We start from the raw sequence: 17,251 nt of genomic DNA, 5'->3' as shown, positions 1-17,251 counted from the left end.
CCCAGGGGTCACAGTCTGAGGATTCAGGGTAAACCATTTCAGACAGAGGTGAGGAGACATTTCTTCACCCAAAGAGTAGTGAGCCTGTGGAATTCATTACCACAGGAAGTAGTTAATGCTAAAACATTGACTATATTCAAGAGGCGGCTAGATATAGCACTTGGGGCAAATTAGATCAAAGGCTATGAGGAGAAAGCAGGGTTAGGCTATTGAGTTGGATGATCAGCCATGATCGTGATAAATGGCGGAGAAGGCTCGAAGGGCCAAAAGGCCTCTTCCTGCTCCTATCTTCTATGTATGTATTGATGTATACCCACTGCTCTTACACCAACCATACCAGCTCACCTGTTATCGACAATGGGCAGATCTCAAGAGCCATGCTGGGGTTAAATAGAATGAATTTCCAAGTGTCTGTTGTAAACTATCTTTTTAACCCAGATTGATTTTAATAACCCAATTAGTACATCTACATTCCTTCTAACAAACATTTCATTCAATTGCATCATCCTGTCTTTAAAAAGCATTGAAATTCATAGTCCCACATCAAGTTTCGATAACCACTTAGAGCTGTCAATCAAAATCATATGGCAGGCACCCGACTGTAGCAATGGATGGTTGTGAAATGTATCATGCAACATTAATCCAGTCAATCCATGAGACTTATGTTATCAGACAGCGTGAAAGGCAATACTTTTAACATTCCTGTTTCTCCAACATTAAAAACAGGAGGTTTAAATATCTGGATGGCTTAACAGCTCCTTTTGACAGTTCATCTTGATACTTTTGACAATTACTTTTGACCATTCTTTAAATTCTCAGTTCCAGTGAGTTTATGCACTTTTCTTGCACCTTCATTTTTATTTTCAGGGATCTCAAAAGGGCAGTTTACCTCCCACAAAGCTGTCTGGGGACCATATCCTCTACAAAATGGTACCCTGTCTATCCAAACAAATCCACTATTGGGTCAAACCTGTACACATTGTTTCTCAGATATCTCTCACTCATAACCATTTGAGTGGAGGCAACTGCTGATTTTTAGGACAGTTGCCTCTGTTTCTCAGATATCTCTCACTCATAACCATTTGAGTGGAGGCAACTGCTACTTTCTCGGACATTTGCCTCTGTGAAACATGCAAATCCCAACCCGGCCCATTCCTGATCCCACAAAATGGGAGGTTCTGTAATCAGGGGGACAGAACTCAGATTCCAGCTTCTTTCACCATTGGCCTCATGATGCAGAGGCTCTGAGTAATCACAAAAATCCAGACAGAAAAATATCATCAGAAGGGGAAGATAATGGGGTTGAGGAGGCAATGTTGGAGGGGTGAACCCTAATGCCTGTTGTGTCTCCCCCACCCCTGTGACTCTACTGTGTCAGAGGCACGTCCAGCAGCAGATGGCTCTGCACGGAGCTGCTGCTGGCCTGAAGTTGTAGGCAATACAATCTGAGACAGATTGTGCCCCATTTCATTCAAAGTTTAATTGCAGAAGCTTACAAAGAACCTCATTCTGCTGCTGAAGATTCTCATTGTCTCTTTGGAGATGCTGTTAAAGAATTTCATTGTTCCTTTGTAGATGCTGCTGAAGAATCTCATTGTTTCTTTGCAGATGCTGCTGAAGAATCTCATTAGTTCTTTGCAGATGATGCTGAAGAATCTCATTGTTTCTTTGCAGATGATGCTGAAGAATCTCATTGTTTTTTTGCAGATTCTGGCTAATGTTTGTCTTAAATTCAGTCAAAGTTTGCTGAGGCAAGTTAGAAGTGGTCTGATAATTTACCGTAGTTTCAACCTGTTCCTGATGTAAGCGCACAAGTAGTTTCAGATCATCTTCCTTTTCCTCACCAGCAACATGGGTCTGATGCTGTCCATGTGCTCGTGGAGACGGTGGAGCTTCTACTCCCCAAGCCGCAGGTTCCTCACCACCGGAAGGTTCGGAGTGACTTCCCTCCACCACAGCAACCAGATCATCACAGGCCTCCTCCTTCACACAAGCCACAATATTTAACTTTAACTCACCAATACTACCCTCCAAATGAGACGTCTTACCCTCCTGACACTCCTCTCCATCCTCTACTGCAGCTGCCATGCCACATTGCTGTGAGGTTTTCATCTCCGTCCCTTCCTCATCAGCCCTTTCAGGAATCTCGGACGCTGCTGCCGACTCTCCTCCATCACCATTTGATGTATCCACGTACATCTGTGTATCTGTCAGAGAAAGAAAATCACAATTATTATCTTTTGTAACATGAATTAACTCTCCTCCTGATGGTGTAAACACTCAGCTGCTGACATCACCTTCCCTCATCCCCATATCGGATGCACCATTGGTTATCGTGGGGTTGGAGAAGCCAAACAGCTTCCTTGTGAACTCCTCCTGTTCCGTCAGCTCCTTGCTGTATGGAACCCGCCCTCCAGTCAACGAGTGCTCCTGGGCGTTATGGGCCAGCTTTACCTAAAGGAAGAAATTAAAAATGAATCATTGTCCAGACTTTGCTGTGTTGTCTTGTGATACATTTTCCAAGTGTTGGAGACAGTTTTCAGCCTTCACCTAGGGGACTTCTGATTAGAGATAAAGCTTATGAAAAAGTCAGAGCCATCTCCAAGGCAACTGCATCTTACAAAAGTTCATAAAATGGTGAAAAAATATAATGTGATCTTTCAGTATTTTCAACTCAAAATCTACGATTTAAAGTTTCAACAATATATATATTTAATAATCAGATATTTTTGTCTTGGCCATCGCAATGAAAGTTGAGCATAAGCTGCAGCATCTATGCATATTAATATCTTCTTTTGGTGATGTTTAGCGGTCTGGTCAAAGGTTAAATTGACCTCTTGAAATTATTAGACTGACGATGGAAGAGGTTGCGATAGATATTACTGAAACAGACAGTGCTTTGGAAGGACAGCTTCCCTGTGTGAGCACTGGAGGGGAAACAACACAGACAAATCTCAGTGTAAGGGAATCAGGTGAGCCGCAGTGTGAATGTGCTGGTGTCTGTGCAGGTCTGATGACCGTGCGAATGATCTGTCGCACATGTTGCATGTGAATGGTTCGTCTCCTGTGTGAATGTGTTGCTTTGTGCGAAGGGAAGGTGACTCGGAGAAAGATTTATTATATACCGTACAAGTGAATTTGGAGATTCTAAAACAAGGGAGCATTTTTTAAAAATAGGGCTGGACCTTTCAGGAGAGTTGTTGTTCGGAAGCACTTCTTCAAGGTAAGTGTCTTTACGGTTTGGAACGCTCTCCCACAAACAACAGTGGAAGTGAGATCAGTTGTTAATTTTAAATCTGAGATAGATAGGTTTTTGTTAAAAGATGTTAAGTGATATGGGTCGGTCGGATGCAGGTATATGGAGTTAGGTCATAGATCAGCCATGACCTCATTGAATGGTGACAGGTTCGAGGGCTGAATGGCCTACTCCTGTTCCTGTGTTCCTCTGAATACATTGGATGCCATTGACTCTGAAAATAGCTGTTCACATACCTTGCATGGTAAGGCTTTGACGAATTAGCGCTGAGGGAGGGTCAATAACCATGAGAATGATTAGTCAGATAGCATAGAACATAACAGCGCAGTACAGGCCCTTCGGCCCTCGATGTTGCGCCGACCTGTGAAACCACTCTAAAGCCCATCTACACTATCCCCTTATTGTCCATATGTCTATCCAATGACCATTTGAATGTCCTTAGTGTTGGCGAGTCCACTACTGTTGCATGCAGGGCATTCCACGCCCTTACTACTCTCTGAGTAAAGAACCTACCTCTGACATCTGTCCTATATCTATCTCCCCTCAATTTAAAGCTATGTCCCCTCGTGCTAGACATCACCATCCGAGGAAAATTGCTCTCACTGTCCACCCTATCCAATCCTCTGATCATCTTGTATGCCTCAATTAAGTCACCTCTTAACCTTCTTCTCTCTAACGAAAACAGCCTCAAGTCCCTCAGCCTTTCCTCATAAGATCTTCCCTCCATACCAGGCAACATTCTGGTAAATCTCCTCTGTACCCTTTCCAATGCTTCCATATCCTTCCTATAATGCGGCGACCAGAATTGCACGCAACACTCCAAATGCGGCCGCACCAGAGTGTTGTATAGCTGCAACATGACCTCATGGCTCCAAAACTCAATCCCTCTACCAATAAAAGCTAACACACCGTACACCTTCTTAACAACCCTCTCAACCTGGGTGGCAACTTTCAGGGATCTATTTACATGGACACCAAGATCTCTCTGCTCATCCACACTGCCAAGAATCTTACCATTAGCCCAGTACTCAGTCTTCCTGTTATTCCTTCCAAAATGAATCTCCTCACACTTTTCTGCATTAAACTCCATTTGCCACCTCTCAGCCTAGCGCTGCAGCTTATCTATGTCCCTCGGTAACTTGTAACATCCTTCCGCACTGTCCACAACTCCACCGACTTTAGTGTCATCTGCAAATTTACTCACCCATCCTTCTACGCCCTCCTCCATGTCATTTATAAAAATGACAAACAGCAGTGGCCCCAAAACAGATCCTTGTGGTACACCACTAGTAACTGGACTCCAGTCTGAACATTTCCCATCAACCACCACCCTTTGTCTTCTTCCAGCTAGCCAATTTCTGATCCAAAGTGCTAAATCACTCTGAATCCCATGCCTCCGTATTTGCTGCAGTAGCCTACCATGGGGAACCTTATCAAACGCTTTACTGAAATCCATATACACCATATCAACGGCTTTACCCTCATCCACCTGTTTGGTCACCTTCTCAAAGAACTCTACAAGGTTTGTGAGGCACGACCTACCCTTCACAAAACCGTGTTGACTGTCTCTAATCAAATTATTCCTTTCCAGATGATTATACATCCTATCTCTTATAAGCCTTTCCAAGATTTTTCCCACAACAGAAGTAAGGCTCACTGGTCTATAGTTACCGGGGTTATCTCTACTCCCCTTTTTGAACAAGGGGACAACATTTGCTATCCTCCAGTCTTCTGGCACTATTCCTGCAGACAAAGATGACTTAAAGATCAAGGCCAAAGGCTCAGAAATCTCCTCCCTAGCTTCCCAGATAATCCTAGGATAAATTCCATCCGGCCCAGGTGACTTATCTATTTTCACACTTTCCAGAATTGCTAACACCTCCTCCTTATGAACCTCAAGCCCTTCTAGTCTAGTAGCCTGAATCTCAGTATCCTCCTCGACAACATTGTCTTTTTCCTGTGTGAATACTGACGAAAAATATTCATTTAGCACCTCTCCTCTCTCCTTGGACTCCAAGCACAACTTACCACTACTGTCCTTGACTGGCCCTACTCTTACCCGAATCATTCTTTAATTCCTGACATATCTGTAGAAAGCTTTAGGGTTATCCTTGATCCTACCAGCCAAAGACTTCTCATGTCCCCTCCTGGCTCTTCTTAGCTCTCTCTTTAGGTCCTTCCTAGCTAACTTGTAACTCTCGAGCGCCCTAACTGAACCTTCACGTCTCATCTTTACATAAGTCTCCTTCTTCCTCTTGACAAGTGTTTCGACTGCTTTAGTAAACCACCGTTCCCTCACTCGACCACTTCCTCCCTGCCTGACAGGTACCTACTTATCAAGGACATGCAGTAGCTGTTCCTTGAACAAGCTCCACATTTCCATTGTGCCCATCCCCTGCAGTTTTCCTCTCCATCCGATGTATCCTAAGTCTTGCCTCATCGCATCATAATTGCCTTTCCCCCAGATATAACTCTTGCCCTGCGGTATATACCTATCTCTTTCCATCACTAAAGTAAACGTAATCGAATTGTGGTCACTATCACCAAAGTGCTCACCTACCTCCAAATCTAACACCTGTCCTGGTTCATTACCCAGTACCAAATCCAATATGGCCTCGCCTCTCGTTGGCCTATCTACATACTGTGTCAGGAAACCCTCCTGCACACATTGGACAAAAACGGACCCATCTAATGTACTCGAACTATAGCGTTTCCAGTCAATATTTGGAAAGTTAAAGTCCCCCATAACAACTACCCTATTGCTTTCGCTCCTATCCAGAATCATCTTTGCAATCCTCTCCTTTATATCTCTGGAACTTTTCGGAGGCCTATAGAAAACCCCTAGCGTGACTTATTTGCCCTCCATTTTGCTTTGGGTTGTTACCTAACCTCCCTATTAGGTGCCAGACCCGATAGATGTGTCTGGTCCTTAGGTTGAATTAGAAAAACGTATTTGTTGATCTTTATGCTGTCTACTGAAGACAGTGCCATGTCATCTTTTAACTGACATCTTTATTAAAATTGCTTTAGTATACTGGACTATATGTTCAAAATCCCTCAGAATAAGTGCTAATTGCCCAAATACATTGTTGTTAATAAGTCCTAATCATTTGTCTTCCCACAACAAGGTCAAGGGTTAAATTGAACCGATTGGATTGATGGTGGGAGAGGTTATTTGTCACACATCTCGCACCTTAAGGGTTGTTTTACCAAAAGGGAGAAGTGAAAAATAAATTATGGTCCAGACTTTGCTGTGCTGTCTTGTGAAGTTTTTCCAAGTGTTGGAGTTTTCAGTCTGCACCCAGGGGAACTTCTGACAATCTTATGACAAAGTCAGAGCCATCTTCAAGACAACTGCATTTTAAAATACCTCATAAAATTAGTAAAGAAACACCATGTGATCTTTCTGTATTTTCAGCTCAAAAATTATGATTTAAAGTTTCAAACATTAACATATGTATATTTAATATTCAGTATTGCAGGGAAACTTGTGCACAAACAAGAACTTCTATACATATCGATGTCTTCTTTTGGTGATGTTTGGCAATCTAGTCAACAGTTAAACTGGCCTTCTTGAAACAATTGGTCTGATGTTGGGAGAGGTTGGAGAGAGACACTGCTGAGACAGACAAAGTGTTTTGAAAGGACAGCTCCCCTGTGTGAGCACTAGAAGGTAAACAATACAGACAATTCTCAGTGTAAGGGAAGCAGGTGGGCCACAGTGTGAACGCACTAATGTCGGAGTGAAAATAATTTTTCACACAGCAGTGTATGCAGAGGGCTGATTAGTCTGAGAATGATGTGATGCATACCATAGATTTGTGTGAATGTGTTGCTGTGTGCAGAGAGAAGGTGACTCAAGGAATGATTTGTCACAGACCATACATGTGAATATGATATGTACGCAAGAAGCCGATGTACGCGAGAATAGTTTGTCACCTACCTTGCATTGCAAGAGTTTCTCCCCTGTGTGAAGACGCTGGTGTTTACCGAGGGACGATGACTGTGCAAATGATTTGTCACACACCTCGCACGTGAATGGTTTCTCTCCTGTGTGAAGGCGTTGGTGTTCACGGAGGTTCCATAACTTTGAAAATGATTTGTCACACATTTTGCATGGGAAGGGTTTCTCCCCTGTGTGAATCCTCTGGTGTGATCGAAGAATGGTACTTCGACTGAAAGTCATCCCACAAACATCACACGGGAAGGGTTTCTCTCCTGTATGAAGGCGTTGGTGTTCACGGAGGTTTGATGAGAACGAGAATGATTTATCACAAATTTTGCACGTGAAGGGTTTCTCCCCTGTGTGGATGCGTTGGTGATTACGGAGGGTCGACGAGAATGAGAATGATTTGTCACAGATTTTGCAGGTGAAGGGTTTCTCCCCTGTATGAATGCGTTGGTGTTGACGGAGACCTGATGACCATGTGAATGATTTGTCACACACCTCACATGTGAAGGGTTTCTCACCTGTGTGATGGCGTTGGTCTTTACGGAGGGTCGATGAAAACAAGAATGATTGGTCACACATTTTGCACATGAAGGGTTCCTCCCATGTGTGAAGGTACTGGTGTTGATGGAAGGTCGATGACTGCGAGAATGAATTGTCACACACCTCTTATAATCCTGTGCCTGACACAACCTCACAGTTGAACATCCTCTCGCCTGTAGGAATGAGTCAGTGGTTCATGAGGTTAGATGAATGATTAAAGCTCTCACCACACATGGAGCTCACTCATACTTCTTTGCAGCCTCACACTGACCGATCGGCAACAGGTTCCACAACACTGACCGGTTTCAGACCTGATGATGTATCAAAGTTCTCCTGACCCAACCGAATTCCAGATGGTGGTTTCACTGCCAAGCCTTCTCTGTGCTGAGCATTGCTGAGAAGGGACTACATGTGCATTGCTTCCTTGGGTGATGCTCAGGATCTATCCGCGATGTCTATCCTCTCTGGTGTAGTACGGTGCAATCCTTCTACAAAACAAGAAAAGGAAAGATTATTTCCTTCAAATCCTCTTCTCCTTTGCTTAACAGTGAGTGTCAGTCTGCTATTCCCCTGTGTGGGGATCAGATGCAAATCCTTCCTTTTTCCTGTCACACACCCTCTGTTTCCAGCAGGGACAATGGACAGTGACCAGGAACAGACAACATGGCTACTTTCTTTATTCCGCCCAAACCTCATCTTTCCAGGCACCGCAAGGGCAATGAAAAAAAGACAGTTGGGCAGAGTGTAAAACGGGCAGTTGGGCAGAGTGTAAAACGGGCTATCAATTCACCAAGAACTCGTGTTGTCCAAGCAAAGACCAGTTTTACCCTTCAAATATGTGCTTAATGTAAAAACACTCAGAAGAAATGTTAATTCAATGGAGATTTTGAAATTTCTCCCCTTGTTTTCCCTAATGATGTGAAGAAAACACACTGGGCAGGAAGTGCTAGAAGCTGAGGAAAACATTGCTTCAATGTAGCTGATTGAAGGATTCTGGTTTATCCTGGGAAATTAGATACACTCACTCAGACTGCACACCCCAAATTCAGCTCTCAGACACAGCACTGGGCAAAACTATCAAATCCAAGCCCAGGCTTCTGGGAAAGGCCGAGGCCTTCAGGTAAAATCTTTAAACAAGACATTAAAAGACATTTTAATAAATATTTCACTAGGCTGCCCAGATAATTGCACCTCACCTTCTCATATTCAGTAATGACCCATCAACAAAACTCAGGCTGTAAATCAGAAGGGAAATTCTTCCAATAAACACTCAATATCCAACACACAGCCAATCAAACAGCTCAGCACAAAGCACCGAGTAAACAGGTCTCTGAGCTGGATCTTGTCACACAGCATAAGGGGCATTTGCACACCTGATTGCCCACAGGATAGTCAGACTGCCTGAACATTAGTGTGGATATTGTGCAATGTAATTCTTCTAAATTCTGCTCCTTCACTCACCATCTCCTGACTTGGTTTGGAGTCCCTACAGGAAGTGAAGCAGCTGTGGTAGAGGAAGAGGAGAGAATGGGCAGAGTGGGTGGGCTCTCTGATTGACGTCTCTCACAGTCAATCCAAATATTTCTGCAGTAACAGGAGTTTCCTGAAGTTTGGGGAACTGACCAGGGAAACAGAGGAGACTTTGAGCAGCAGCTCAGGTGGGGATTTAATAGAGATTTCTCATGCGGGAATAACATTCTTCATCGCTGTCGGCTTTCAAACTGACATCAATGTGGGATGTGTATCCTCGGATGTGTTTGATAGCGGATCAGCTTAAAGTCCAACAGATTTGTTTCGAATCACGAGTTTTCGGAGTGCAGCTCCTACATCAGGTGAATGACGAAGGAGGTACACTCCAAAAGCTCGTGATTCGAAACAAACCTGTTGGACTTTAACCTGGTGTTGTAAGACTTCTTATTGTGCTCACCCCAGACCAACGCCAGCATCTCCACATCATGGACAGCAGATCAGAAGAGGAAGGCAGTGGTGGGATGAGCACATACACAGGAGAGAGAGAGGCCTGACAGGGTGGAAGAAAAGATAATGGGCGAGGACTTTCAGCCAGTGTTTGGGGAGACTCTGTTACTTGAATGAGTGACCATGGGAACTTGCGGAGTTACGCTGTAACTTGGTGTAAACTGTGCTTGGGGAGTGTTTTTGACACTGAGATTAACTCCAGCGTGACCAACTTTCACAAAATATAATAAGGTCCAGTTTGACTGTCATTCCTCGGGTCGTGCAGCAGGGATGAGGAGGCAACCTGTCCATTACTTTTGGCATTTTCACATGATTCCACTTTTTACAGCACACAAAGAGATTGATGCACTATCAATTACGACAAGACGAGAGTAGAGTAATCGAGGCTTTATTACGCAGAGTATTTAGCCTCCCGCAGCTGCCACCGAAATGCAGCTCGGAGAGCCCACACATTTATACTCCGCCTACAGGGCGGAGCCAGCAGGCAGGGATCTATCCCCGTACCTGTAGTACAGGAGCCTTACCGTAATACACCTCATATGCGATATATATATACAACAATGGTGACTACCACATTTGCCCCCTGTTAAAAAAAGAGTCCAGCAGGAGTGGTGGAAGACTATTTACATGCATGTGTTAACAGTTTTAGGAACAGTCTACAAATTCAGACAATCGGGCGCCTTGATCTTCCGTTGTGAGCGCCGCAGTCCCGATGGCGATGTAGGCGTCGGTTCGGTCACCGGTGACTCCGGGAGCGTGTCGACCTCATCTTCATCCCCGGGTGGGACCAAGGGGAGGACGGATCGGCCTGGAGCAGGGGCTGTGGTGGGGTGCACTGGGGGAGGAAGGGTGGCGCCGTGGCAGGGGGGGGTGGGGACCCAGATGGCACCAGGTCCCTGAGGGAGACTGTGTCTTGGCGGCTGCCGGGGTACACCACGTAGGCGTACGTGGGTTCGCATGGAGTAGCTGTATCCTCTCGACCAACAGGTCCGCCTTGTGGAGCCGCACGTGTTTGCGGAGGAGAACGGGTCCTGGAGCTGCCAGCCACGTTGGGAGCGAAACTCCGAAGGTGGACTTCCTGGGGAAGGCAAGGAGACGTTCATGGGGGTTTTCATTAGTCGCAGTGGAAAGGAGCGACCGAATGGAGTGAAGGGTGTCGGGGAGGACCTCCTGCCAGCGGGAGGCCGGGAGATTCCTGGACCATAGGGCCAGCTGGACAGCCTTCCAGACCATCCCATTCTCCCGCTCCATCTGCCCGTTTCACCGGGGGTTGTAGCTGGTCGTCCTGCTCGAGGCGATGCCCTTGCTGAGCAGGTACTGGTGCAGCTCATCGCTCATAAATGAGGATCCCCGGTCGCTGTGGACGTAGGTGGGGAAACCGGACAGAGCGAAGATGGTGTTGAGGGCTTTGATGACGGTGGCAGACGTCATATCGGGATGGGATGACGAAGGGGAACCTGGAGTATTCGTCGACCACGTTAAGAAAGTTTCGGTCGGTGGAGGGGCAGGGCCCTTTGATATCCACGCTGAGGCGTTCAAAGGGGCGGGAGGACTTCACCAGGTGCGCTCGGTCTGGCCGGAAGAGTGCGGTTTACACTCCGCGCAGAGCTGGCAGTCTCTGGTGATAGCTCTGACCTCCTTGATGTAGGGCAGATTGCGGGCATTTATGAAGTGAAAAAACCAGGTGACCCCTGGGTGACAGAGATCGTCGTGCAGGGTCCAGAGTCGGTCCACTTGTGCGCTGGCACATGTACCGCGGGATAGGGCAACGGGTGGCTCATTGAGCTTAACGGGGCGATAAAAAACCTCATAATTGTAGGTGGAGGGCTCGATCCTCCACCTCAAGATTTTATTATTTTTGATCTTGCCCCGCTGTGTGTTGTTGAACATGAAGGCAACCGACCGTTGGTCAGTGAGGAGAGTGAATCTCCTGCCGGCCAGGTAATGCCTCCAATGTCGCACAGCTTCTACTGTGGCTTGGGCCTCCTTCTCGACAGAGGAGTGCCAAATTTCAGAGGCGTGGAGGGTGCGGGAAAAGAATGCCACGGGTCTGTTGCCTGGTTGAGGGTGGCGGCTAGAGCGACGTCTGATGCATCGCTCTCAACTTGAAAGGGGAGAGTCTCGTCGACCGTGTGCATCACGGCCTTGGCGGTGTCGGCCTTGATACGTTTGAAGGCCTGATGAGCCTTGGCCGTCACGGGGAAAACTGTGGATTGAATGAGTAGGCGGGCCTTGTCCACATAGTTAGGGACCCACTGGTGTAGTACGAGAAGAACCCCAGGCATCATTTGAGGGCCTTGGGGCAGTGGGGAAGGGGGAGTTCCATGACGGGGCGCATGCAATCGAGGTCGGGCCCCACCATTTTGAACCGAGGATGGCAAATTGGTTCATGCTGAAGACGCACTTCTCCTTGTTGTAGGTTAGGTTGAGGAGTTTGGCTGTGTGGAGGAATTTGGAAAGGTTAGCTTCGTGGTCTTGCTGGTCGTGGCCGCAGTTGGTGACGTTATCCAGGTACGGGAAGGTGGCCCGCAGTCCGTACCGGTCAACCATTCGGTCCATCTCCCGTTGGAAGACTGAGACCCTGTTAGTGACACCGAAGGGAAACCTAAGGAAGTGGTAAAGGCGGCCGTCCGCTTCAAACGCGGTGTACGGGCCTTGCGAATGGCGAGCTGGTGGTAGGCAGATTTCAGGTCCACTGTCGAGAAGATCCGGTACTGTGCAATCTGATGGACCATATCAGATATGTGTGGGAGAGGGTACGCGTCGAGCTGCGTGTACCGATTGATGGTCTGACTGTAGTCAACGACCGTACTGTTTTTCTCCCCAGTTTCAACAACTACCACTTGGGCTCTCCAGGGGATGTTGCTGGCCTCTATAATACCTTCCCGTAGCAGCCGCTGGACCTCAGACCTGATGAAGGTCCTGTCTTGGATGCTGTACTGTCTGCTCCTCGTGGTGACGGATTTGTAATCTGGGGTGAGGTTTGCAAACAGAGAATGTGGGTTGACCTTCAGGGTCGTGAAACCGCAGACAGTAAGGGGTGGTAGGGGCGCACCAAATTTCAGGGTTAGGCTCTGGAGGTTGCACTGGAAGTCCAGGCCGAGTAGCAAGGCAGCGCAGAAGTTGGGGAGGACGTAGAGCCGGAAGTCACTGAACTCTACGCCCTGGATGGTGAGGGTGGCAGTGCAGTACAGAGTGGGATCCGGAGGCCAGGGAGATTTTCTGGTTAATGGGGTGTACCGTGAGGGAGCAGTGCCTTATCGTTTCGGGGTGGATGAAGCTCTCAGTGATCCCAGAGTCCAGAAGGCATGATGTCTTGTGCCCATCGACCTTCACTGCCGTCAACGCGGTCGCGAGGTTGTGCGGTCGGGACTGGTCGATCGTGATGGAAGCGAGACGCGGCTGGTGTTGGAAGACCCCTGGCTGGCCGGCGGCGGTTGCAGGCGATGAGTGGCCCGATGGGGTGCCTGACGAGCAGGGGTCTTGGGGCGGGGAAGATGGCGGCGCCCACGGGGTATACATGGCAGGCGGGGGTTAAAGATGGCGGCGCCCACGGGCCGCACGTGTCCTGAGGCAAGCAAGATGGCGGCGCCCATGTGCCGCACGTGTTCTGAGGTGAGAAAGATGGCGGCACCCACGGGCCGCACGTGGTCTGGGGAGAGGAAGATGGCGGTGCCCACAGGCCGCACGAGGTCTGAGGCAAGGAAGATGGCGGCGCTCACGGGTTGCACGTGGACGGTGCAGGGACAATAGCGGCGATCGAACGGGCTGGCACACAGCAGCAAAATGTCCTTTCTTCCCGCAGGCCTTGCAGAGCGCGCTCCGCGCCGGGCAGCGCTGCCGGGGGGTTTTTGTCTGTTCGCAGAAGTAGCACTTGGGTCCCCCGGGGTTGGTTGGCTGCTGCGCGGTGTAGGCTTGGGGTTGGCTGGGGGGCGGTCGCTGGTGGGGTCCTCGATGGCGGGGTCCATGATATCCAGGAGGGATGGGGCCATGTGGTCAGGGGCGTACGCCTGGACATTGCCGTAAGCGACTGTAAGGGAGATCGCGAGTTTCTTGGTCGCCGCGAGGTCAAGGGTAGCCCCTTCGAAGAGGCGCCGACCCTATGCCCGTAACGAAAGCGTCCCTAATTAGAAGTTCAGAATGTTCAATGGCCGAAACGGCCTGGCAATCGCAGTCCCTCACCAGGGTGTGCAGGGCACGCCAGAAATCTTCCACAGACTCACCGGGGAGTTGATGTCGCGTGGACAGGCGTAGATTTTGTTGGTCTGCTGAGTGTAGTTCTCCTTCAGTAGCGCCATGACCTCAGCTTAGGTAGGCGTGTCCCAGATGAGGGGAAAGATATCGGAGCTCAGCCGCGTAAACAGGATCTGGAGCTTCTGTGCCTCTGGGGGTGGCTCTGTCGCAGATCTAATGTATGCTTCAAATCAAGCTAGCCAATGTGCGAAGGCCGACTTGGCGTTGTCTGCTTGAGGGTACAGCTGCAGACGATCCGGCTTGATGCGGAGATCCATCTTTGTAAAATCTCTGCGTAATAAATTGATGCACTATCAATTACGACGGGACGAGAGTTGAGAGTAATCAAGGTTTTATTACGCAGAGATGTGGAGCCTCCCGCAGCTGCTGCCGAAATGGCTGCAGCTCGGAGAGCCCACACATTTATACTCCGCCTACTGTGCGGAGCCAGCAGGCAGGGATCTACCCCCGTACCTGTAGTACAGGAGCCTTACCGTAATACACCTCATATGCGATATATATACAACACTGGTGACTACCACAGAGATCATTTCATCCATCTACTTTCTTGGTGTGCTCATGTTCCTGTTTATTCTATCTCCAATGTGTCTCTTGTCAATCCAAGATGGCCACTGATACCGGTCTGTGCTATACTCCCTGGTCTACACTCAGATTAGCCAACACCTTTTCTGTTGTCAGTGGGGCTGCTATGACTTGTGGCACTTTTTCCTCTTCAGTTGTATGCAAAGAATCTGCTGCAATGATGAATCTTCCCACCGCCATCACTCTGGTTCCTACCAAGGGTCAGTCTCTGCTTTTCAATTTGATTCAGCCTGTCTTACGCTTCCTCACATTTCAATTGGCGAATGGCTGGGTGCCAATCACCACTGCTTGCGGCAGAACCTCAACTCCCAGCAGGCATTGCGGGCCGGCTCTCCCCGATTCCATAAGAAATAGGAGCAGAGTTAGGCCACTCGGCCCATCGAGTCTGTTCCACCATTCATTCATGGCTGATATTTTTCTCATCCTCATTCTCCTACCTTCTCCCCAATAACCCTGATCCCCTCATGAATCAAGAACCTATCTATCTCTTTCTTAATGACACTCAGTGATTTGGCCTCCACAGCCTTCTGCGGCAAAGAGTTCCGCAGATGTAACTGGCCTCCTGACTCCCCAAAGCTTGACCACCTGAGTGCGACTTGAGAGGAACCAGACCCGAGACCAGAGCAGTACTGGGAGCCAGCATGAGAGGAACGTCAGTAGGAACCTGTGAGTATTTCTGATGTCCAGTCTTTAAAGAAATAAATGGTCTTTAGTTTAGATTAAGTAGTGTTTTAAGTATAATAAATAAAGTCCTTAGTGTATACTTAATATTCTTCAAACAAGAGGAAGTAAAAGTAAAATGATTAAATTAAGGCTAAGTTATGGTAGGGCAGCTTGGCCATGTTGAATGCTGTGTGGTGTGTGTCCCTTTAAGAAAGGTTTCTGTCTTCAGTGATGTCATTGTGTGGGTGAAGCTGGGCTGTGGCACTGGGAGTTTTTTTTTGTTTCGCTCTCATATTTGGCTGCTGCGGACTCAGACAGAGAACAGAAGTTTTTTTGGTCTGCCTCTTCAGACTGCTTGATAACTTAAAAGAGATAATTGCTTTCTGGAAGGAATTCAAATCTGCTGTTTGAAAAGGGGAACAGAGCATCAATAACAACAGCTTTGACAAAGGGTCATCTGAACTCGAAACATTAGCTCTTTTCTCTCCCTACAGATGCTGCCAGACCTGCTGAGATTTTCCAGCATGTTCTCTTTGGGATCAATAACAGGTCTTATACAAGTGGAATGCCGTGTGTTGGGCCACGCATTTGAAAATGAGTTTCTGGGTTTACTTGGATTTTGTTACTGCATTGGTACAGTTAAAGGGGAATTAATTAATGATTAGACATAGATTACTGTAGCTGTGTGGGGTCTTTATGTTTGTAATTGATAAAAGTTCTTGCTGTGTGTGTTTATACAAATTCTTAGACTAAAGCTTGTTTTTTTGATTAAAAGCACCAAAGTATGTTGAATAACAACCGAAAGCCTCTTGTGCTCATCTTAGGCAAATTAAGCAGTTATAGGTCAGGTGAACTCCATAATATACTTTGGAGTTTTTAAACCCTGGCCCATAATGTGGGAAGTCAGGGACATTCCAGTGTCCAGAATGACAAAGTGTGCAGCAAGTGTCTCTGTGTGCAGCTACTCAAAATCCATGTTTAGAATCTGAAGCTGTAACTGGAGTCACTGTGGAGCATCTGCAAGAATGATCTCTTCATGGAAAACTTGTAGTGAGCTGGTCACACCTGTAAGAGGTGCACACTCTCGTTTGCCCTTGCTGTCAGTTCTTGACTTCTTTAGGATTTTACAAAAGACAAACGTACACAGAGGCTCAACCAGAAATATGTTAACAAAAAAAAACACCCCTAATGTCCGAATACATGATCTCTAAAGTAGTATAATGATGCGGCATAACACTCAAAACTACAGAATGTTAATAAAATCCTCCACTGAAAAAAAACATATTTCTGCCCAAACCTTAACCAGTTCAACTCAAACCCCCTCAGGATTTGTTTGCACCTTAAATTATCCTTAAACCTCAGCCCCACTATCCCTTGAATTTGGCTGATAAGTCCCTACATGATTGGTTCATCTGTGCGTGCTGTAGAACTGTGAATCAGATTGACTCTTCCGGACTCTCCTTGGTGACTGCAGTGTCACACTCTATTGTCTTGGCCTTTTTATTACAAAACGTTATCAAAAACTTGGTGCTCAGTACTTTTGTAGTCTATTTAGCCTGGTTACTGCCTTGGTCCAAACAAACCAATTCATCATGATGTTGCTTCCACGACTGAAACAATGGAGCCCATCCAGGTGTGATGTCTCTGGCTCCCATATTGTGTATGTGATGAAGTTAATTTCTCCTTGGGTGTTGTTTGTTTAATGTCTGTTATCTGATCAGCTCTGATGGTCTCCCAGTTTCTTCAATTGGATTATCTGATGGTCACTGTTTTGTGTGTTTGAGATGTCTTTACACAGAGTTGACTTGATCTCGGTGTTGACATGCTTTGTAGATTAACCCGACAGTACAGCTTGCCTCTGTGTGTTGAGGTTCGGCCTGTTTGTTTGCCGTGTTTATGTCCATGAAGCTTTTTGGTTTTTAGTTTAATAAAAGTGCAGCTGGAGGGGATTCCGATCCTACAAACCTTTGTTTCCAATTTATTCCACATTAATAGTCCAAAAGAAAATGATCAAACTTGAACCAAAA

At 47.0% G+C, this 17,251-nt stretch overlaps 1 protein-coding gene across 2 annotated transcripts; it reads right to left on the bottom strand.

The window, feature by feature from the left end:
- Positions 1–414: 414 nt before the first annotated feature.
- On the bottom strand, positions 415–9,288 carry LOC140390111 (uncharacterized). 2 transcript variants are annotated; one of them, XM_072475031.1, is made up of 4 exons: positions 9,210–9,288; positions 7,200–8,236; positions 2,298–2,454; positions 415–2,207 (listed from the first exon to the last, which is right to left on the bottom strand). In XM_072475031.1, exons 2-4 carry the CDS (start codon positions 7,794–7,796, stop codon positions 1,549–1,551), a joined length of 1,413 nt encoding a protein of 470 aa, XP_072331132.1. In that variant the 5' UTR covers positions 7,797–8,236; positions 9,210–9,288; the 3' UTR covers positions 415–1,548. The 2 variants fall into 2 exon arrangements, with proteins under 2 accessions (XP_072331132.1, XP_072331133.1); XM_072475032.1 differs by lacking the exon at positions 9,210–9,288 and adding an exon at positions 8,945–9,199.
- Positions 9,289–17,251: the final 7,963 nt, after the last annotated feature.

This window comes from Scyliorhinus torazame, chromosome 14, assembly GCF_047496885.1.
Source record: "Scyliorhinus torazame isolate Kashiwa2021f chromosome 14, sScyTor2.1, whole genome shotgun sequence".
Lineage (NCBI taxonomy): Eukaryota > Metazoa > Chordata > Chondrichthyes > Carcharhiniformes > Scyliorhinidae > Scyliorhinus > Scyliorhinus torazame.
The sequence above is the reverse complement of the archived record's forward strand: the minus strand, read 5'-3'. Positions and strand labels throughout refer to the sequence as shown.